The sequence below is a fragment of the Charadrius vociferus genome, unplaced genomic scaffold, assembly GCF_000708025.1.
Source record: "Charadrius vociferus isolate BGI_N301 unplaced genomic scaffold, ASM70802v2 scaffold727, whole genome shotgun sequence".
Classification (NCBI taxonomy): Eukaryota; Metazoa; Chordata; class Aves; order Charadriiformes; family Charadriidae; genus Charadrius; species Charadrius vociferus.
In genome coordinates, this window is record NW_009649472.1 from 71,255 (window position 1) to 93,172 (window position 21,918).

General features: G+C 43.6%; 1 protein-coding gene across 3 annotated transcripts; it reads left to right on the forward strand.

Moving 5' to 3' along the window:
- The first annotated feature begins 1,740 nt into the window (after nucleotides 1–1,740).
- CDC42 (cell division cycle 42) lies at nucleotides 1,741–17,037 on the forward strand. 3 transcript variants are annotated; one of them, XM_009889825.1, is made up of 5 exons: nucleotides 1,741–1,886; nucleotides 6,738–6,810; nucleotides 9,283–9,392; nucleotides 9,502–9,699; nucleotides 15,611–17,037. In XM_009889825.1, the coding sequence occupies exons 1-5, from the start codon at nucleotides 1,782–1,784 to the stop codon at nucleotides 15,698–15,700; spliced, it is 576 nt and encodes a 191-aa protein (XP_009888127.1). In that variant the 5' UTR covers nucleotides 1,741–1,781; the 3' UTR covers nucleotides 15,701–17,037. The 3 variants fall into 3 exon arrangements, with proteins under 3 accessions (XP_009888127.1, XP_009888126.1, XP_009888129.1); XM_009889824.1 differs by having other exon boundaries at nucleotides 9,502–9,705; nucleotides 15,611–16,610; XM_009889827.1 differs by lacking the exon at nucleotides 15,611–17,037 and adding an exon at nucleotides 14,089–14,960.
- The last annotated feature ends 4,881 nt before the right edge of the window (nucleotides 17,038–21,918 follow it).

Below are 21,918 nucleotides of genomic sequence, written 5' to 3' on the forward strand. Positions count from 1 at the left end.
CTGTGTATGTTGAAAGAAGCTGTATAGATAGCAGTGTTGAGTGCGTGATGTACCAGGTGCTGGCTGATGTCCTGCTCTAAGGAAGAGTCTTTGCTGCCGTTTCCTAAAATTGACTGCTATGGATCTCTCTCTGGCTTGTGGGAACGGTGGTGATTAGTATTCACCTACAAGTACTGTCTTCAGGAACTTTTGAGGATGTTTGTTATGAAGTTATCTGGCTGTCTAAATCTTTGAGCATCCCTGCAGCATCTGAAGAAAACCCAGTGGTATAAGGTTTGTTTTGAGTTGCTAGCAGTTGCCTTTCCTTGCAGGTGTAATGATGGGATGTGCTGTACCATCATCATCATCAGATCATGTTGCTAGCTACGACCAGAACACTCAAAAACTTGGAATTGCGTTGTACTTCTTCCAGATCACTCTGAGAAGTGAAATCCCCAGGAAGTGTCCAAAGGCATAGTTCAGTAGGGATCGGTTCAATTTTTTTTTTTTTTGATGCAGTTACGCAGGACTGAGAGACATGGCAACATCCATCCTAGGCTAAAGCATTGCCACCGTGCTGAGGGTAAACTTGCTGCAGTGGATGACTCTTCTTGTCCTCTCCACCACCCCCCTGGCAGGGGGTAACTTGCTTTGCAAGTCTTTGTTGTTGTAAATAAAAATACTCCCAATAATATGGAAATGTTGAAAGTCAGTGGGAGCTTTGCCCCTAGGTATACTGGTGTCAGGATTTCACACCTGTATGTGAATGAATGGCCAGAGGCCTGGTACTTTTTCTAATTAAAACTATATTAATGAAGGGCAGCTGTGTCTGGCACTGGAGGTAACTAAATAATGTTTGGAGGAGGTATTGATGGCAAATATTGATTTAGCTCGTGTGCTAAAGTCTGTGCTGTGGAAGTAGCTGGGTGCATCATGATTTTGTAATGTCTGGAGAGTAATACGATTCCTTGGGAACTGGGCGCCCTGCTGAGCTTCTCAGGGCTGTTAGCCACTTCACAGTGGGGATAAAGGTACATGTTAAGTAGTGACTTTAACCAAAAGGTTGTAGAACTGTACTTGAGCTGTAAAAAAAAAAAAAAACCAACCCCAAACCCAACAAAGACCCCCCCAACAACAACATAAAAGAAAGGCAAAAAAGGCAGGGGGAGGAGCAATTAATCATGTTTATTTCTGTCTGTACCTACTTATTTTTATCCCATAAACTAGTTTCAAAGCTCTTTCAGATCTTCCCTCTGCTGAGCTCTCTTTACTGAAGTGCTCTGCAGAGGGAAGATCTGTTGGGAGGCATGTATGTTTCTCAGCAGCTATCAAGACCAAAGTTTACGCTGTTGACTTTCGGTGCATCTAATTGCTGGGTACTTCCATGCACTAAAAACAGTCTGGAAAGGCCGTAAGACTTTTTTCCTAAGTAACTAGGAAAAAAAAAGCACACTGAATTTACCTAGTCCTCCTTCACAATGTAGAAGAGTGACCGTGTCTTAGGTGGTGGTTGGCAATTGTATGCAGTGGGAGAAGGGGTCTAGCTGTAGGGAGGAGGTATTTACATTTATGAAAATAAGCAGCTTCCTATCTTGTGTGTGTGATGGAGAGAAGGGATCTACCAGCTGATCTCGAAATGTTCTCATTTTCAGATCCCATACGTGCTGATAGTGGTTTGGGCTCCAGTCAAAGCTCATCAATGATGTGTACTGCTATATAGTGAGAAACATCTAAATATGTGTTTCTTTTTTTTTTTTCCTTCTAGGTTCTCATTGGAGTTGATATTCTAGTAGACTTCAGCTATGCAGACGATCAAGTGTGTAGTTGTGGGTGATGGTGCTGTTGGTAAAACCTGTCTCTTAATTTCTTACACAACAAATAAATTCCCATCGGAATACGTACCAACGGTAAGTGTGAGAATGGCTCTGGTTGTTCTTTGGGCATGGTGGGGTAGGGCAGCATGAGTTTCCTTTGTGGCATGCACGCCTTAATACTTGTTCTTACAGCCTGCTTTCCTGTTGGAGACTAAGTAATACATCATGGGAGAGTAGTAATCAGTGTGTTTGGTACAGTGCGGCTGCCTGGTAGTTCTGGGATGCCTTTCCTGTATCTGGTCAGTTCCTGCTGCTTGACTGCTTCGCAGAAGCTGGGCTTCTGTTTGACCACCATCAGCAGAATTATGTGACCAAGATTATTTGCAGTTGTTCGGACTGCTAAGCGGAGAGCAAGGAGTAGGAATGCTTGCTTTCCCCGCTTGCTCTCTCAGTTCTTGCCACATCTTCATTTTTAGGGAAAGTAGTATTTTATGTTGCTAGAATAGTTGGTGACTACAGTTAACATTTTCTGATGCTCATTTCTGCTTTGCAACTCTGAGAGATGCAGAGGTTGTGCAGTGAACTATGGAGTGTGGCTAGTTATTTCACACACGCCTAGCTGAATTCCTGTTTGGATCTAGACTGCCCAGTCTCATTCATTTGTACTTCCAAACACTTGCCATCTTTGTGTGTAGTCCTTGACTGTTTCTAAGTAACCTTTTTGAGTCTTGTAGGCTCAGTTTTCTGAGATACTGAGTCCCTTGGCTTATCTAAGGATCAAGTTGGGAATGGTTTGCTGATTGCCTGTGCATTATCTTTCTAATAGAAAAGTGCTTTTTTTCTTAATATTGCATATGAAGATCAGCCTGCTGACACTGAAGTGGTTCAGTTTTTTAGTGAGGTTGCTGCAAGAGACTTTGACTTCTGGATGCTCTTTTTATTAGTTTTCTCTGTTATGGACCTGAAAACGCCATCTTCTACACGTGTACAAATTGAAGAGTTTATCCAGATGCCTCAGACAAATTTGGATCTGGAAATGCATTGTGAAGAGGTTGAATACCTGTTGGTGGAAGAGTAAATGATCTTTTCTGTTATTATTAAAAGAACAGATAGCTCCTCTGAGATGCAGGGTAGCTCTTCCCTGACAGCTCTTTCAGAATAGATGCTGCTTTATAAAAATATCCTCTCTTTGTGGAAAAGAAGTTGCAATGAACTTTGCCTCTTTTTGAGGTATTGGTTTTGTACACTACCCAAAGATCTTCAGCTTACCAAATTTGAGGTTTGTTAAGAATAGGACAGACTTCCACAGAACAAAAATGTTTGTGTTTAGTTGTAGATCTGGAACTAAAGATGAAAGGACTCCCAAAGCTGAGAGTTTCAGGTTGAATGCAGTGACCGCTGTTAGGAACCTGAGTGTTGTGCTGTAGAAATGGAAACCTAAGTTCATCTCATGGAGTTCCTCTCATTATGGGAGGGAAGAAGTTGCATTTGAAACTGTGTTTTGCCATTCTCAAGTTTTTGAGAGTGGTGTTAAGTATCCTGCTGTGATGTGTCTAGATCAACCACATCCTGTGCTGCGTCTGTGGAAGTCTGCTTGCCCTATTTAAGCTATTCTTTATGGTCAAGACAAAATGAGAGAGGTCAGGGAGTTCAGGCAGTGAGCGTTTCTATACTTATCCCTAGTGAAATGGCCCTTAATTATGTTGAAAAATGTTATAATTGTAAAATGTGTATTTTTAAGGCTTGCAAGTTTGTCTGCTGTCCTGCAGATGGTAGTACTGTCTGTAAATCCCTGCTAATAAGCAATATGGAAAAGCTACTCAAAGAAACAAAGTTCCTTGCCAGTAAAGTGTGCTTAAGGTGTGCTAAGGCTTATTTATAATGCCTTTAAAGCTGTCCCGTGTTTCTGGAATAGTATTTACCACTGAACCTCATGGCTTGAGGCACTCACTGTTCTGGGAATATCACAGACCTATTCCTAATTCTGTGGGTGGCCTGGAGGCATATTTCATACACTGGAAACTGGTAAGTAACCTGTGATATTCCAGTTAATACTTCTAGTAATAAATGAGCAAAGAAACATAACAGATTGCACCGTTCCCAAAATGAAAGCAACCTGTCTGAGAGTTAACTAGCTTTAATGTTCCCAGAATGTGTGTGGCTGAATAAGGGCCCTAGAATAAAGTGGGTAGGACTGAAAACTGCTTAATAAAAATGTTTAAGCACCAAAAAAAACCTGGAGATAAATTTCTGATTTTTGAGAAGCTGGTAAATCGGGGCCAGTGTGGCGACAAACACTAGGAATCCAACTGTAGCAGCTGCCACGAAGTCTCCCTTGAGATGAAGGTGGCACCCTTCTACCTTGAGGGTGTCCAGCAGTGCAGGGCACAGAGCAATTAGTGGAAAGTAGGGTGCTTTAGCAAATCAGTAACAGTCTGACTTCAAACGGAGCTATGCCGTGTCTGTAGGCACGGGAGCGCCTGCTGTGAACTGCCTGTGCTGTTGCCCTTCGTAGCTATGCTTGTGCAGCAGTGTGGCCAGAACATCCATGGAGAATGCACCAGTTCCGACTAATAGATCAGTTTCTTCCACTTGGCTCAGTGTTCTGCAGCTCTTTCTCTCTTTTTTTTTTTTTTGAGGATATTTCTCAGTGGGAGATGGGATTTCATGCTGGTACGGCACCTGGTTTGTCACCTGCGTATTTTTGATCTCATTGCCGTTCTCAAAAAAAGGTGGCATAGGGCATGTCTGTGGACAGGCACTGGCAACGTCTGGGTAGTGGCAAATCATGTGCAAGTCCTGTCACACAAAAGCTCATGCCAACTGCTGTAATGGGCTGTCTAGCACTGGCAGGAATTGAAACTTGTTGAGCTAATTTTTGCTCTGATTTTGAGCCTGTGGCACAACTGAAGATGAAGTTGTCTGTGGGTTATGCGATGAGCCTGCAGTTGCCAGATTTGTCTGAAGGCTAGCCTTGTAACCGTGGCCTCCTTAGAGCTGAACCCCAGACTTTTTCAATAGTGGCTGTACCTTAAAAAATAAAAAATTCCATTTTGCACTTAGGGAGCTTAAGCCCACAAAAAACTCACCAAAAAATAGTGAGGGGAAAATGCATGCTAATCCCCTTAAGGGGCAGCCGCAAGTGGTGGTATCAACTTGCTGTTCACTGGGCAAAAATGAGGGCATGTCTTTGGGGGATTAAGCTGCCGACCATCTTTTGACATCTGAAAGAGTAAATGCTCTGACCTTCAGCGTAGAGTATTCCAGTTTCTTGTTCTGTACCTAGCAATAGATGAGTTCTCATCCTGACCTGTCCTTTGGACTCTTGAAGTAGTAGTTGTGGCATATCGAATGTGCTGTGTGAAATGCCTTCCACCCTCCTCCAGCCTTGAAGGTCTTATTTGTAGCTGGACACTTTCTGGAGTGTTCGTTCAGTAAGGCAAACTCAGTGCGATGTGTGAAGGGTTGGGCTGCAGGTAATGGAGATGAATGTTTTAATCTCTTGCAGTACTTTAAAATCTTGAATGCTAATTCAAAAGAGAATGACAGGTGACTTCTGCTTCTAGCTGACATTCCTGGGGATGTGCAGCATGCTGTGGCCATAGCTGCTATCTCAGTCGCTGTGAGTTGTGAAAAGTGGAAAAAATGTGTGGTGTCAGGTATTGCTTTAACCAGGGCAGTCAGGGGGAAAGGAGAAGGATCTGAACCCTTGGAAGTTCAGCTTCCAAGTGCTGTCTTGCTGGTCTTATCTCATTTTTTAGTGGGATTTTCTCAAGGACCTAAGCTCTTACTAAAACCCTGTTAATAGATGCATGTGACTGCTTATTTCTCCGTGTCCCTCCCTCCTCACTTCCATGAAAAGCTTTTGAGATGACTGCTGGCCTCTTTAATGGTGTGGTTTACTTCAGCTGTGGGAGCTGCTCAGACTTCAGATTTACTTTGAAGCAGAGCTTCCCTATTCTTTCAGAGATCTCGACTGTCTGCGAGTAACCTTGCAGCACAGTCTGCAGGGACAGGCTGTTGGTTTGTTTTTTGTTTGGTTTTTTTTTTAGTGGGAAGGATTTTCTTGCCAAAGGCACTTTCTGAAATACGGTCTGTTGCGGTTCTGAAGATAAAGTGGTTATTGAAATTAAGGGTACTGACTCCTTAATGCTGAGTATGTGGGTGTTGAAGGAGAAGGCTTTGGGTAGGTCCTCATGCTCAGTTGTGTTGTAAACAAGTTACTGGGGGAAGCATTTTTTTGGTCGTGTTGGCTACCTTGTGTAGCAGGTCTGCCCTAGAGCGCAGTACCGTTGTGCCAGATTCTGTACAGAGACAATACTTGATCTTCTGGAGCTGGATTTTCCATCTAGATTGAGAGTGAATTTGGCACAGACTGATTTCGATGAACTATATTGCTTCCTCCAAAGATGGAGGATAAATTCCTGTTGAAGAGATGGAGTCTGCATTGAATTCCCTGGATGGTCAGAAAGACGGACTTCAGAGGAGACTCGGTCCTGTGAGAAGCAGCCCCATAGCTCTGTGCCCTGAAGGGCAGGGCTGAAGTTTATCAGTTCTGCCTGTGTGGGGATGTGCTTACTGGGTCAGACCAAGTGTGAAGGTTGAAATTTCTGTGGCAATGTGGGAAACCTCTACAATTACAGGCTAGAGCTGTTGCAGGTGTTTTGCTCAGTGGCTTTTACCCTGTTCTATGCAGTGGTGTACCTGGTGTGCCTGGGCTTGAGATCCCTCGTGGAAACAGCTCTTGCATCCCTATTCCAAATTGAATTGTCCTGTTAACAGCCATAATGGTGGTAACAGCATTGTAAGTCTAATGGCCTCTGTTACCCTGTGCAGATGACTCTTGTACAAATCAGAGGTGGTCTGGCAAGGTGAGTAGGACATGATTTGAAAGATGGCTTATTCACATCCTCTTAAATGTGCTTTTATTTTTTTTCTTACCAGGTTTTTGATAACTATGCTGTAACAGTGATGATTGGAGGAGAGCCTTACACCCTAGGCCTCTTTGATACTGCAGGTGAGAAATCAAGTGTCTGTGTCATTGTAACTACACCGGATTTGGTTGAGATGATATGAACATGAAGACGTACAGGTGTTTTTGTGTGGGTTTTTTTTTTTTATGAAAGAGCAAAATCTTTATTAACTGTTCTTTCCTGACCTTTGGTGAGTTGTTAAATTGAGTTTATTTAAAACCAAAACCAAAAAAACCCAAAACCAAACCAAACCAAGACAACCTTCCACTTCCTTTAGAGCTGTTTTATTTTGTGACACCAGATGACAAGTTTCAAACTTTGACCTCTAATCTAGGGGATACCTGAAAGATAAGGGGTTTCCATGTTTTTAAACAAAATTAAAGGAGACAATTGTGTTGAATAAAATACAACACATTGTGTTGTGTGTGGCTTTTGTTTAGTAAATAGCCGATTTTGACCAGATGTCAAGACAGAATGCCTAACATTAGAACACCTTAGATGTGCATGTGGCATATGTCTGCATTCTTAATATGGATGAAATCAGGATGTTGTGTGGAGTTTCATAAACCCGCTCACGGTGGGTTTTTTTAAAATTAAAAGTAAATCTGCAGGCTTCTTTGTTTATGGTTATTGGACTGTATCTCAATTTCTGCTGGAGAAGTGTGCAATGATTAAACAACTACACATGTTGCTTTGCACATGTGAAAATTTAGCAAGAAAGGGCAGAAACTGTTTGATTGCTAGTTACCCAGTCCCCAACTTGTAATAATACTAAAGTGGTATGGTAGTACCTGGTATTGTAAACTCTCCTTCATGAGAGTCCTTCCAGAGAGCTTAGTTGACGAACTGTTACTTAAAATTGGCTTCGTAGAACTTAATCTGACTGTTTCCAGATATATTCTTACAGATGCATCATTAGTCTCTTACTCGATTAATGAAATGATCTTATGCTTCCAATTAAATGCTATAGCTTCAATTAGCTCTTCACATTCTTCACCTAAATGCGATTTGTGTGTTAGTTACTGCAGACTGCCTAGTTCATGGATAAGGAGCTTAGTAGAGACGAGAGGCTCCTTCCTGCCACGTTGTGTATGCTGCTGCAGGGACTGGTACTTAAATGGGTGTCAACTATAGCACTGTGGTACCTGCACGGGTAAAAGCTGTGTTAGGTCCTTCTCTGCCCCGTTTGCCTCTGAGGTCCTGTGGGTTTGGGCCTCTGTAAATTGTTGCACCTGTAGATATGCATATCCATGGACTGTCTGTCAACATGAGTGCAGCAATCCATCTAGTAATTCTGAAAACTTAACGGATGGCTTTCTTCAAGCACTTGTGAATATAAAGGCTTTCCTTTTGGAGCTGGGCTGCTGAAGTGGGAAGCTTTTGTTCTTTAAAGGTCACCTGCTTTTTGCTAAATAGTAGCCGGCACAAGTTACAGAACTTAACAATTGATAAAACTCCTATTACTGTCAAATTAAAAAAAAAAAAAAATCTTTGCTTCATAGTACAAGTTCAAAACAGCAAGATGTTTTGGTCAGTGCTTAGCTCCTCTGTGTCCAGCCAAGCATGACAGCTGTAACAAGCTATTTAGGCCTCTGTCTTCAAACTGTAGATCTTCCTCTACTGAGATGTCCCAGGTGTTGAGTCATCTCCTTCAAGATCTCAAAGGTCTTTGTCCTGTATGGTAGGTGAGAGAGCATCAGTTGAAATATGAAGCTTTTTGAACAAGTGTTTCTGATTTGGTTGCCAGTGAGTACAGCAGCTCCTTTAGTGCCAGGTTTGCTTTCTAAAAGCACAGTGCTACTGAATGAAGCAGGAGGAAGTTTAAGAATGAGCTTGGGCAGAGTTGGGCTGGTGGGTCAGTGCTAGTGGTGGCCTGCAGGGACTGCCAGCTCTTACCAACCCACAGGGAAGAACCTGGCTTCCTCTGAAGCTCAGCCAGTGCTGGGACTTTGCATTTTTAGGGGAATGCTGCTGGACGGCCTGAACACACTTACCTATACTAGCAGCATTCTTCTCTTGCTGCTTGGAGGACACTTCATTAAGTGTTTGCAAGCATAGGTCAGAACGTTCTAGTGAACATAACTGCTTCCTCCCCCCCCAACTGCAGGGTTTTTTGCAGGGTGATGAAATTTGATGGCGTAATACTTTTAATGAATGTACTAGGTGCAGAAGACCTCATTTATAACCAGATCCATGTTCTGCAACTTTTTGTTATAATTGAGGAAAGCTTTATGCAGTCTGAGCCTGTTTGTTCTAAAAATTTACTAGAGCGTACTCCTATCAGACTTCCCAGCTCTCCTGTGACTTTAAGCAGCTCATTGTTACATAGCAACTGAATGAATTCTGAATTTGAAAATAGGATCTTTGAATGTTTGGGTTCAGGGCATGTGTATTTGCTTAAGAGTTAGGATTAATCACAGTAATGCTATTGTGCTGGGATATGCCTTCGAACTACCTGTAAAGGGCAGTGTTCTGTTGTCTGGGTCTAATACTGTGTTAATTTTCACCTCTTCTAGGTCAGGAAGACTATGATAGATTACGACCACTCAGCTATCCACAGACAGATGTATTTCTGGTCTGTTTTTCAGTGGTGTCTCCTTCTTCATTTGAAAATGTGAAAGAAAAGGTTGGTTGAACTCTGCCTAAAAAGGGAGCTACTGCTATAGTGATTTTTGGAAATAGGTCAGGAGTTATCTTAGGTGGTTAGTAACAAACATTGTCTTCTCTGTCTTTAGTGGGTACCTGAAATTACTCACCACTGTCCAAAGACTCCTTTCCTGCTTGTTGGGACCCAGATTGATCTAAGAGATGATCCCTCAACAATTGAGAAACTTGCCAAGAACAAGCAGAAGCCCATAACTCCAGAGACGGCTGAAAAACTGGCCCGGGACCTGAAGGCTGTCAAATATGTGGAATGCTCTGCACTTACGCAGGTGAGAGTTGGTCTTTGACCATTTTTGCTTGCTTATATTCTATACTTTTTTCAGTTATGGGGAAAACCAGCTCCATATGGATGTGAAAGGGCATAAGATCTGTTTCTGCTGTTGACACGGTGGCTTTCTCTTTGTCCTCTTGTTCTAAAGCACAAGGAGTTGGCAGCGGTACAAAGAAAGTCAGCCTGTGAAGATTAGGTGTAGTGCAGAGGGGTGATGGAGGAGGATGTGCTCACTGTTTGCTTTTGTGTTGGAGGAAAATAGCTATTGAAAACCTAGAAGGTGTGTTATGGGCAATAAGTGGGTTAGGACACAGAATGCAGCTCACTACTGAAGGAGAGGCAAAGAAAAAAAACCTTTCAGAAAAGTCAGTTCTGGTACTTCTAAGACTAGAAGCCTTCATACTTGTGAGAACTTCTTTCTCTTCCTGTGCAGTTGGTGGTGAGCTATGTTTCCTGTGTCTGCCATGAGGTGAAAGTTCTGTTGAAACAGAAAATAACAATGAAATGGTTCTTAATATATAAACATGATGATGCTGTGTGAATTAACTTGTGAACATGAGTCTAAAGCCAACTTAAATAGCTGTTTTAAGGCCAGGAAACCTGATTATCCTTTCCCTTTAAGGTAGGAATACTAGGGGGAGAGGATGAGAGCCATTGGCTGGCTAGCTGGCTGGTTGCCTTGACTTTGGATGCCCTAGGAACTTAATTTTGCGTGTCTACTCTTGCAGAATTGACTACAACTCTTTAACACTGCTCTGTAAAGAATTTGTCCCTACCTGATGTGCATGGAACTAGAAGTGCAGAGTTTCAAGTCCTTCGCTCTTCTCAGTTTTGTTGTGCATTCATCTGTAGTATCTTAAGCACAAAGCTTTATTGCTAAACTTCACGAAACCTGAAGTTTTGCTTATCTTGCACCTTTTTGCCCAGATTGCAGGTTGCCTCTTCCAGTTGGGATCCTGAGACTCCTTTTTTCTTTTTAACAAAGCTTTGCCTGAGTGTTTGCTGACAAGAAAGAGGCTTTTGATGGAATTGCGCGGGACACTGGCACTGGAGGTGGTGTGGTGAGGCGCAGTGCAGTGCAGTTCATCTGGGCAATCCTTGATCAAAAGTTGGTCTTGGCTGTGCTTCTTTACTGCCCACATGCAAGCTGAGGGTTATTTGTGCTTGAGCTAATTCTCTTAGATCCGTTCAGTCCTGAAATACTGTTTTAGATGGCTTCAGGATGTGCCAGACTTCTGCTGCGAACTAGGCTGTAGAACCTGCTAGTTGGATAAAGACATACCAGGACTTTTTGTCCTGTATTGCTCACTAAGACCCTTTCCTCTGTAGCTTTAAACTCGCCTTGTTTAGTCTGCTCAAATTGCATGGAAGCACTTAAAATTACCAGAGTAAGAGTTGATATGATTAAAAATTTCAGTGTTTATTCATTCTTTTTATTTCCAGATAGGATAAACTGTATCTGTTGCAGAGAACAGCTTTATGCACTTGGAAGCTCAGCCTGAATTTCTTCCAGAGCACTAGTGCTTTTGTACCCATTGGTGGTTTTAAGAATCAAGAGTAACGTGGGAGGAAGGTTCAGAAGCCTTCTCACCTGGAAGACTAGTCGGTTTGCATCTGCTCTGTTCTTACTTCATTTGTTTTTGACTCCCCTCACAAAGTGCTTAATTCTCAGTCAGTCAATAATAGCTGCCAAACAGAAGTGTAGATTGTCTGCAAAGGGTTGTTCGAAGTTCCTGGCAGTGATCTAGCTGGCAGCTTGCTAAACACAGAAGTCGGCTGGCTTTCCTAGCCGGGAGGGTTGTTTTCCTACCTGCAAGGCAATGTTATAGTAGCTGGTTTCAACCGAAGCTAGACTAAGCTGGGTAGTTCACTCTCTCTTTACCTTGGCTTCAGTCTACACAGTTCACTTCAGCTGTCCAGGGTGTTGTTTTTTTTTCCTTCTAAACTAATTTGCAAATGACTTTGACACCACAGTAGCAAGTAATCACAAAATCATGGAGCCAGAGCATGTTTGTTTTCCTGGGAGGAAGAATTTGCTTGTCTGTGGAAGAGGCAATGTTCTGAAAGTACTAGTGAGTCGTAAGGGGCTGAGTTTCTGAATCTCTTCTGTAAAGACAGAATATCTCTTGCCTGAGTCTGGATGACTCTGCGGTGCTGAGAAGTCGGTTCTATCTGCCCTTTCCTCAGGTGGTGGAATCCCTTTTTGTGATGAAGGCATTTTCAATGTCTGTCTTCAACTTGTCTCTTCAAAATAGTACCCAATACCACTGTAAAAAGCGGGTAATGCTTTGCTATTAGGAAAAGGTGAGCGATAAAGGGATTACAACTGAAATGGTTGTTGCTTCTTTTACACTTAGGGAGTTCAGTGTCTGAGTCACCTTTGTGAAGCTCAATCCTGGTACCTAACAAAAGGGAGAACTTTGAATTCTGTTCCTTTTTCACCCTGATGCTGGGTTGACAGTTTTGACACGGATTTATGATGTGTCTTAAATGAATGGAGGATGTGAAGGGAGCCTGAGCTCAGCCTGTTCTCCAGGGCAGCACAGGAGCGGTGTTACTTGAACCGGAGTGTCGAGGTCTGTGTGCTGGTGGTATTGAACACAGTTCCCTTCAGGTGGTTACTCTTGTACCATCCAGGCTTTTAACCCCAGTCCCATTTTTCACAACAGTTTTGTCCCTGTCCTCTGTGTGTGTGGTTTTTTTTTTTCCCCTCTTTCTTTATCCGAATTTTTTGCTAACCCCTTCAAAACCAATCCCAAATTCTGTTCCCTTAAATTAATTTTTCCTGTGCAATGGGAAAACAAAGGAGGAGTCCCCGACTAGGAGAGTTAAGGAAGCATGTTTTCTTGACCCTAAGACCCTGCCTGGGTTCTTAATCTATCTAACAGTACATAATTGAGTTTATACTACAGTCTTATTCTCACAGAGAAAGAAAATCTAATTAGTACTCAGACTTCACATAGGCATTATTTATCTGAAGTCTCCAGCTCTTTTGTCAGCCTGGGTTGCAACTCATTAGAAAAAAAAAAAAAAAAGTTGCCCGAGAGGATGTACAAAATGATTGTATGTGGTAATTTCCTTAACTTCTGTTTTTTTCAAGTATAATCTTGTATGTAACATGATGGAGTTAAGTGCTTCCAGATGGAATTGCCTTAGAAATCTCCCATTTATGTGCCTTGGTAAAACAAGATTAAAGACCTTCCAAAAGAGAGATATCCAGTCTAACCTGTGCGGGAGAAACCAGTTACATTTGAATGATTTAAAAAAACAATAATCTTTATTTTGCGAAGACTACAATTGTTTACAGGAAGTAATTTAAGCTTTTCTGTCTTTGGCTGGGATAAAGCAGTTCTGAATTTACGAAGGTTGCACTCATGACAGTAGATTTAGGCGAGTCCAGTTAGCATAACCTGAGCCAGGTTTCACTTCTGGTGTTCACGTGTGACTTGGCAGCGTTGTGTGGGAGCGGTAACACACTGCGGTGCTCCTGTTGCGCTTACAGCAAACGCAGCGCGCGCTTCGTGCTCCGGTGTAATCCCTGCAGACTCCTTGCAGCTCTGTGACTGCTTGTCTGGTGTTGCATCTCGGTTATTCCAATCCTTAACACTGTTTCTGTCTTCCCGTGATTTGAGTGGTTATACTTGCTTTGGTAACTAAACCGAATAACTGAAATGCGCTGTTTCCATGCTGGCTCTCAATGTGGAAATAGCAGCCCTGGTAAGGTATTGCATCGCTTCTTAGAAGGCTGATAGCCAGTGTCTGCAGATGACGATGGCTTACCAGAGAGGTGCTGCTCCGATCCCAGATCCTGTTTTCCCAGTTGTCTGGAGATCTTCAGTTATTCAGAGGCTGAATTCACAAAGCAGAGGAGACATTTGGAGCCTTTGGTCTGGACTAGCTGCTGCTAGGCTAGTTGGGAGCAGTGAGCCCGTGCATCGAATGTGCTTGCTTACCCACAGTGGGTGACTAAAAATGGTTTACCTGACCTTCTGGATCCCTGTGGTGGGGCAAGCTGCTCTCCACTGTGTTTATTCCCCTGTGAACTCTGTAAGTGTATATTCAGCAGTGAAATGGAAACCACCATCTTTTGTGCAGCCCCTCCCACCCCTGTGTTCTTGCCAATTGCTGCTGTGTTTGTGCCTCTGCCCTTCTGGGTGTTCATTTTGTCTGACTTGGTCTGTCACATGTTCTGTCTGCCTCTGACATTGACTTCTGGGTCATCTAAATGAGATTTCCTCCTGGGATCTACTTTGTTTTTTGCAAAGTAAATCTGTTTACTGCCTCTGTGAATTCAGCCTGGTCTATCCTGAATGCTCTTTGTATCTGCTTGTTTTTCTCTAATCCTCTAACCTGGCTGCTGTTTTTTCTCCTCCCCTCTGTCTTGTAGAGAGGTCTGAAGAATGTGTTTGATGAGGCTATCCTAGCTGCCCTCGAGCCTCCGGAAACTCAGCCCAAAAGGAAGTGCTGTATATTCTAAACTTTCTCCTTCCCCTCTTGCTGCTGCTTCCTCTGTCCCACTACTGTAGAAACCTGGTTAAAAAAAAACGAATAAAACCACCTTGATTGAAAGCTGTTGTGTCTGCTTACCATCTTAGAGCAACCTCTGTATTAGCTCTTGGACTGAAAACAATATTTAAGATCTTTAGTAAAACGCTGTGACTGTGGAACATGAACTGGACTCGCTTAACTCTCTGCTGCTTGGGTTGCCAGATGTGGGTAGCTTTCTAATTCAGGCTGTTGGGGGAAAGGATGTGGTTATATCATTATTTAAAGAACGATCAAAAGAATAAGACATGATGTTTGATCTTCCTGAATCCAACTGGAAGAAACGATGTGTGGGGTTTTTTTTTCAATTTCTACTTGTGACTCTTGTTAACTGTATTTGCATGACAAAAGTACATGAAACGGTGATCTGCAAGTTACGCTGTAATGTGAAGGGTTTTCTGGTTCTCCTTTGTGCAGTGAGATGTTTTTCTGTTGCTGTTGCTTTGGCTGTCTGTGCTGTAGTGGAGTATTTGTCGGTCCTTGGGGGGAAGGAAATATCAATGTACTTGCTACTGCTTTATGAACTGTTAAAATTCTTGCTTTCACTAACATGGTAGACCTTCATTTCAATAATAGATCCTTAAAGCCTGTTACTGTAAGATGTAAAGCTGCTTCTTACTCTCATGCTTCTGATTTTTATTGTTTTAAGGAGAAAACATCAATTGTAGCTTGTCTTTAAATTTTGGAATTAAAAATTGCAGTTGTTTGTATAAATGACTGATGAAGCTTTATTCCGATTTGCACTTCCTGGCTTCAGTTTAACACTTAACGCGATGTACAGTACCCGCTTTGTACTTCTCCCATCTTGACTTCTCTGATACCATGCACAGCTTCTGGGCTCTACCTGGCTGCTTCTAACTGTCGGGTGTTTTCGGGGCCGGCAGCCTGACCAGAGTGTGTACCGGACCGATTTATTGTTGCATGCTTGCCTTGTCTCTTCTCTTCCCTGACACACGGGTGTCTGCGCTGCTGTATCCGGCGTGCTCCCGATCAAGCTCTTCTGTTTGAATGCAACACTTTCTGCTTTGTCATTAGCATGTGAAACGTGTTAGTAGCCAACTAATCATAAAAATTGCCTTAAGGAAATGACTTCGGTACCTGTGTGTTGCTTCTTGTGAAGTATACTGGTCTAGTCTCAAAGGATTCGCGTTCCTGTTTGGAAAATCAGATGCTCTGCTAAGGAACTGCACACCGCAGCGCTGCAGCTTGGACAGAGCCGAGCTGAGTAAAGGAGACTCGGAGTGGTAGATGGCAAACCTCGATTCGTCATTAGAGGGGTTTGTCTGCCGCTTAGCTTTCTGTGGTTTTGTTTGTGTGAAAACTCAAAAATGAGACTGCCCCTTTCTCTCTTTGCCCCTTTTCAGAAAGGCCTAAAGAATGTATTTGACGAAGCGATATTGGCTGCCCTGGAGCCTCCGGAGCCGAAGAAGACTCGCAGGTGTGTGCTGCTATGAACGTCCCTCCAGAGCCCCTTCTGCAAAGCTGGTGTTTGATGTCATACTAAAAGCAATGTTTAAATCAAACTAAAGATACAAATTTTAAAATTTGTTTTTGCAATAATGACAAATGCCCTGCACTCCCATCTCCCCCACACGATCCCTGTGTGAGATGAGAATGTTAGTGTTTATTCCCCAGTGCCCCCTCAATTCAGTTAAACTAGTTAATTTTGAGTAATTATGTATTATCAGAAAACACTGATCAGTACTAGTTTTTTATTTTGTTTACTGTTTCTAATTTTTTTTTGTTTAAAATCCAGGCATGCTTGTGATGACTTTTTCTGTAACAGACTAATTCTAGGCTGTTTACTGAAGCCTTGTCCCTTATGCCAGTCTGGCGAGACTTGGTTCTGGTTTCAATAACTTCTAGGGCTGTTCTGCAGCCAGCCAGCAGCCTGGGTGTGAGCAGAATTTAGTACTAAAGACAAATACAGGAAAGTAAAATGTCCCAAGCTGGTGCTCCTCCAAGGAGGAGTGTAGAAAATGCATCTGCATCTCCTCTGAAGTTGCCCTGTATCTCTTCCCCTGGCTTTCCACTGTGCAGGTCATAAATTTCTACCCCATCCTCTAAATTATGAAGCCTTAGGGATAGGAGAATCCTTTCTCTGGATGCACCATCAGACTTGAAACTAGCTTGCCAGTCTCTTCCTTAGTGTTTGACATGAGAAGCTTTTGTCATGTGATGAAGAAATAACTGCACCTTTTAAAGCATGCCCAACTGATTCAGTTGGCTTTTAACGAATCCATCTTCTGCCGATCCTTAATTATTAGAGAAACACTTACAATGACTAGCATATACACTGCTGTGTGGACACTCTGAAAGGACCTGGTGTATGTTAAGATGAGTTTTGGAGCTGGCCCTGGTGGTGCATCTTTTACAGGATGGCTTAGCATCCTTCAGGGAGGGGTGGAAAGATAGACCTGTGTCAGGAGGAAGGATGTGCGGGGAGGGGTTTCTAGTGTGTAGTTTGGCACCGTATAGGGACCAGTTAAGGGAATCCCCTTTTTCTGCGTTGTGCTCGTAAGTAATCCTGAACCTGTAAGATGGGTTCCAGCCCGCTGAGGATTGTGTGCAGGGTCTTTACGTAGACTCACTGCAGTGTTGTAGGGATTTTACCAAAAATATATTTTGGCTTGCAAATTCAAAGTTTTTTTTAAGATTTAGGGAATCTTCACCATCTTCCAAAATTCCGATTTCTTGTAGACTCATTAGTGTTGAACCAATGCTTTTTCATGTCTAAGTTCTTTGTATATGCATTCTTTTCAGATGTATTAAACATAAAGTATCTTCACAAGCCTGCCTGAGGGTAGTTATTTCCCTTGCCTTTCTCTTGAGTGTGAAGAACTTGTAAATATGGCTTTCATCCCTTGCGAGCCCCACTCTCCTCTTTGTAAGTTAGTTTGGGTCTTTCCTTAATGCTTAATCCTGTCAGTTCATGTCTTCCGTCGTCTCTGCTGCTGGCCTCAGTTCTGTCAAGACTGCTCTGGTCTTTGATGCAGAGTCTTTGCTGTCATACCCAACTCTGAAGAGAGGCGCGGTGGTGCTTAACCAAGGGAATACTTGTCATTGTGCATGTTCCCAAATATTAAAAGTCAGCTTTTGGGGCTTATTGGACTTTTGCACCTCTTCTGTCAAGAAGCTGGTCTTTCTGGAGGTTCCCTGATGTTCCCTGTTCATGGGCAGTTACCAAATCCTCTAAAGGGACAAATAACATCATGCTTATCTCCCTCCCAAAACCACACAGGATTTATTACACCTTTTTTTTTTATTCTCCAAAGAAATGGTGAAGTCTTACACTGTTGATGCATAATTTGTAATAATTATTAAAGCATGTTCTGAGAGCCTCATTAAAGGTCACTTTTATTTTAAGAAGTTGACTTGTGGGTGCTGTAATCTGAAAGCTTAGCGTAAAATGTGTGTTTTCACTTTTCATAGCGATTAGTGCTACTGATCAAACTTGCAGTTCAGTTTTTAATTGCTGTCTTCTGTGGGGAGGCCTGGCTGTAGGTCTGGGGCTCCCAGTTGAAAGTGCTGCTGGTGGCTGCTCTGTGTGCTTACAGCAGACTGAAGTGGGCTTCTGCACCTTCTAAGAGCTAAACCTAATTTGTATGTCTAAAGCCAGAAGCAAGACTGGTGACCAAGGTAGAGCCTGCATGAAGTCAGGCAGGAAACTGCCTCTGAAGTGGAAGGAGAACCCTGTAGGACTTCTGCTTTAAGTAGCAGGGTTACCCAGTCAAGCTTTTTCTGTCTTGGATGCATCCTTACATGGGGGTTGCTATCTGGTCCCTCTGCATATGTTTTCTGGCAGTGATCTTTCATGCAGGTCCATTTGGCTAAGCGAGAGGTCTAGTCTGTTAAATCGGTGCCACGAGGTTAAACTTGGCTCTGGAGGGAATCCTGGACGTGCTGGATGATCGAAAAACATCCTTTTCAAAGAGCGGTGCTACTTCTTTCCTCTCTGTGTTGCATTAGCTTTGTGAAAGTCTGTCTGATAGCTGTGTGACTCTGCTAGGACATAGCTGTCCCAGTCCAGAGAGAGGACAAGATGCTGGAGTTTGTTAAACAAGCTCAAACAGCTTCGCTCGTGGGCTTTTTTACACTGTGCCTTTTTTTATTCTGGAGCTCAGTAGCAAGGTCTTTCTCAAGCTCTGCGAGATGTTCTCTGTGTTGCCAGGTTATATGTGCTTCCCATAAGAACTCCTTGGTGACTGTCTCCCTTCCTGTGTGAAGGCATGCAAAACAGGGGCAAAAGCAGGCAAACCCACCACTTTCTTCCCCTTCTGGGACCACTGGTTTCAGCTAGCAGGTTTGGAAGCAAAGGTCTTGGAGGCAGGTGGGAATACTTGGCACTTCCCTTGATACTAGTGTTGCAGCCTAGTGTGTGGTATGAACTGGGATTGCCTCATGTTACTGCTTTTACAGCAGAGGACTTGCCTGTTGGAAGATGCACCTGCAACTCAGTATTGTCTTCCTTCTTGCCTGTGAGGATTCTTGAGGTACCTGTAGTGGCTAACTAGCACAAAGAGTACATGAGGTCTGGGCTGGCTACCCCATGTGTTAATGGTGGCTCTTGTAAGGGGCCAAAATGTCTGATAGAGCATCTAAGAATCGTATTAAAACTGCTTCAGGGACTGGAGGCTGCATGGAAACTGAAGAGCAGCTTGTTGTTTTAATAGCTGGGATGCATAGCAATCTCTTAATGAAATCTTTGGGTTATTTGTGTAACTCTTCTATTAAACAGCCACTTACCCTGCACAAGGACTAGGTTAGTGATTGCTGGGTTTTGGTTGGATCTCATGTGAATCTCTAGTTCCTAACACCAAATTAGTTTTGCTTAAAAGCAGGTAGTGAGCAGAGCTCTTGCTTCTGTTGACCACTTCAAAGAAGTGGCTCTGTGTCTCTGTCAGCTGCTTGTTGTCTCTGAAGCAGTGACCGTCCCCATTCCCTGCCTCGGCTGCGTGTTCCCACTCCATCCTTCACATTAGCTCCATTAAGCTGTACAGGGAGACAATTACATTCACTAATTGCATGGAAATATAACATCTTGCAGGATACTTTCTTGCTGAATTAGTGGACTCTACTGCCTGTTTCTTTTTTTTGTGGTCAAGCTGATTCCAAAATGACTGCAAGGGAGGAGGTAGGAGAGCAGATCTGGTGTAGAGGGTTAGGGAGGGGGTGGGAGCATGCACACAGTCTGACCAGTTTGGCTGTATCGGGTAAACACATGTATGCCATGGTGACAAATAGCATGAATCAGTTTGTTTTCCCACTGTGCTGTTGTCAACAGAGTTGAAATATGGAAATTGGGGACTATCAGCTAAATAGGCAAGTACTTAATGTGGAGAAAAGTCCTGCTTCTCTTGGAAGGGGCATACTTGCATGAGAAATCCAAACCAGGAGGTTGGACTCCCGGGTTGATTACTGGTGGGAAGAGTGCTCCAGGGCAGCAGTTGCTTTCCTGAGCAGGAGATAACTTCAAGCACACCCATGTGCTCAGTCCCTCCTTTGCTGGTGTAGTTAATAGGTGGAAATTTCCCACTGTGTATAAGCTGCTCTGACTAACCCTGCTGTTTCTGCAGCTCCTGGTGCAGGCGTGGTCCCTGCATGACTGCTGTAACTGAGACTGGTGCTAAGATTGTGTTGAACTGGTGGCTGTTTTTTCTCTCCAAGCTGTGCTGTGCCATCAGGAACACATTGGAGACATGGGCTTTTTTTTTGCTGTCCCGTGTCCGTTTCCCTGTGATGGGAGAAACAGTGCTGCTGACCAACAGGGTTGTCTTTTCTTGAGCGCTTGGGAGATCAGTGAGACAGGCTGAGCTCTGCAGCTTTCCCAGGAGGGAGTGCATTTGCTCAGCCATGTAAGAATACTCCTCTCCTCCCTCTCTTTCCCAGCGATGTGCTAGTTCTTGCTGTCAGCATTGTGCATTATGCTTACCTAGGTGTGGCCCTTATTAAAACCAGTGTAGGGTATCTTGTGAGGAAAGATGGGCACGTTTGATAAGGCCTCTGGGAGAAGAGCTTTTTTTGAGCAACTGCATCTTTACCAGCACCACCGAGTCTCCCAGGCTCTTCACCAGTTTGTTCCATGGCATTGACCAAACTATCGTGCACCACTGGGCAAATGCTGCCCCTTGCCCAAAAGGTTTTTCAAGCAGTGTTTACTGCCCCTGCTTGGGTTATGTCTGTCTGCCCTTCCTTCCTTAGGGGGCTCCCACAAGGCAGGTTTGTCAAAGTGCAGCTACTTTATTGTTAGGTCAGACTGATGTGCAAATCTCCAAGTTACCCATACATGTTGTGCTCTGTTTCACATCTCGGTGTTTTTGGAGTGTGCTAGCTGGGTTTGTACTAGGTAAAATTGAAATGAGATATTGTCCTCCAAACAGCGAATGGAGTTTGGGACTTTGGGACCTGGCTGGAGTTAGTTTGAAGGGCCCCCTGGAAAACACGCTGTATTGCTGTTGGGTATGGTTTCACTTGGCAGATCTGCTCCTGCTGTCTCTGCCATTTGCTGCTGTAGATACAGCTAAAAACAGACTGATGATTTTGGCGTGTTCCCAAGAGGCAGCAGTGTCCTCTGTTACTTGGCCACCATCTAGGTCTCATTTTGCAGCTGGTAGCAGCTGCCTCCTTTTAAAAACAGACTTTGAGTGGGATTTGCGAGAGCTGTTGTGTCAGCACTGCCCCGACCCAGCCTTCCTGTTGCCTTAACTTCCGCAAACGGCTCTTTTTTTCCTCACTGTGCAGCTATTTTATGTGGGGTGTTTCTGGGGTCCCGTGCTGGGGAGATGCACTGCTTTGCCCTGGGTGCCCATCCTCTCCTTCCTCTGAGAAACATTCCTCATCGTTGCTCATCTTCAACCCCTGATCTCTTGTCTGAGGACTGCAAGTCACTGTTCAGGTGCCTGGGAGACCTTCCCGCTAGTGAGAAGTAAGACAAATACAAAAGGTCAAGCATGAAAGTGGGAAGTGCCGCTTCAAAAACTGTAAAGATGAATCCTAAAATGATTAAACAAAGAATAAATGAGTTCTAGCTGGCAAAAGGAGCAGGCCCCTGCTCCTGGCAGTGTATTTCTGCTGGTTTTGTTACCTTAGTCCCGGTGGTGATCTGTCCCTTTCAGGAGCTGAATCAGTTCCTGAAACCCATCCTGGGAAAAAAGAAACCATGAGCAGGGAGTTGTTGGTTGGCTGGAGCTTTCCTGTGAACTCCTGCCCTAAATGACTTGTCCAGGATTGCGCAAGAAACTAGTAGCAGAGCACAGGCTTGAGCTCAACGGTGAGGTTATCTTAACCAGAGATCCTGCTCCCCCGTCGCAAGCGCCCTGGCAAGTCCAGGACCTCCTCCCTCTTCTTCCCTTGCAAGCTGGTGCCAACCAGCCAACTCCTCGCTATAGTGAGGTGAGTTAAAAATATCATTTATCATGGGTTTAAACCAGGATAAAAAGCCTGGATAAAAAATAAATTGGCTTTAGCTCAGACGGAGAAGCCTGGATGAGGGGCAGGGGAAGGAAACTCCTGATGCTGCAGCAGGGCTCCTCTCTGATTTTGAGGACTCCCTTGGGTAGAGGGTTTTTTTGTTTGGTGGTTTTTTGTTTGGTTTGGGTTATTTTTTTGGTGGTTTTTTTTTTTTTCTTTTTTGGACTGAACCGGATGCTGCTGCCCTCTGCCTGCTTCTCAG

Bases quoted from the DNA above. Each gene is read 5' to 3' on its own strand.
- CDC42 (XM_009889824.1), top strand. From the start codon at position 1,782: ATGCAGACGATCAAGTGTGTAGTTGTGGGTGATGGTGCTGTTGGTAAA. The intron at 6,811-9,282 runs GTGAGAAATCAA...CACCTCTTCTAG, and splicing joins AGGCCTCTTTGATACTGCAG to GTCAGGAAGACTATGATAGA. The intron at 9,393-9,501 runs GTTGGTTGAACT...CTCTGTCTTTAG, and splicing joins TTGAAAATGTGAAAGAAAAG to TGGGTACCTGAAATTACTCA.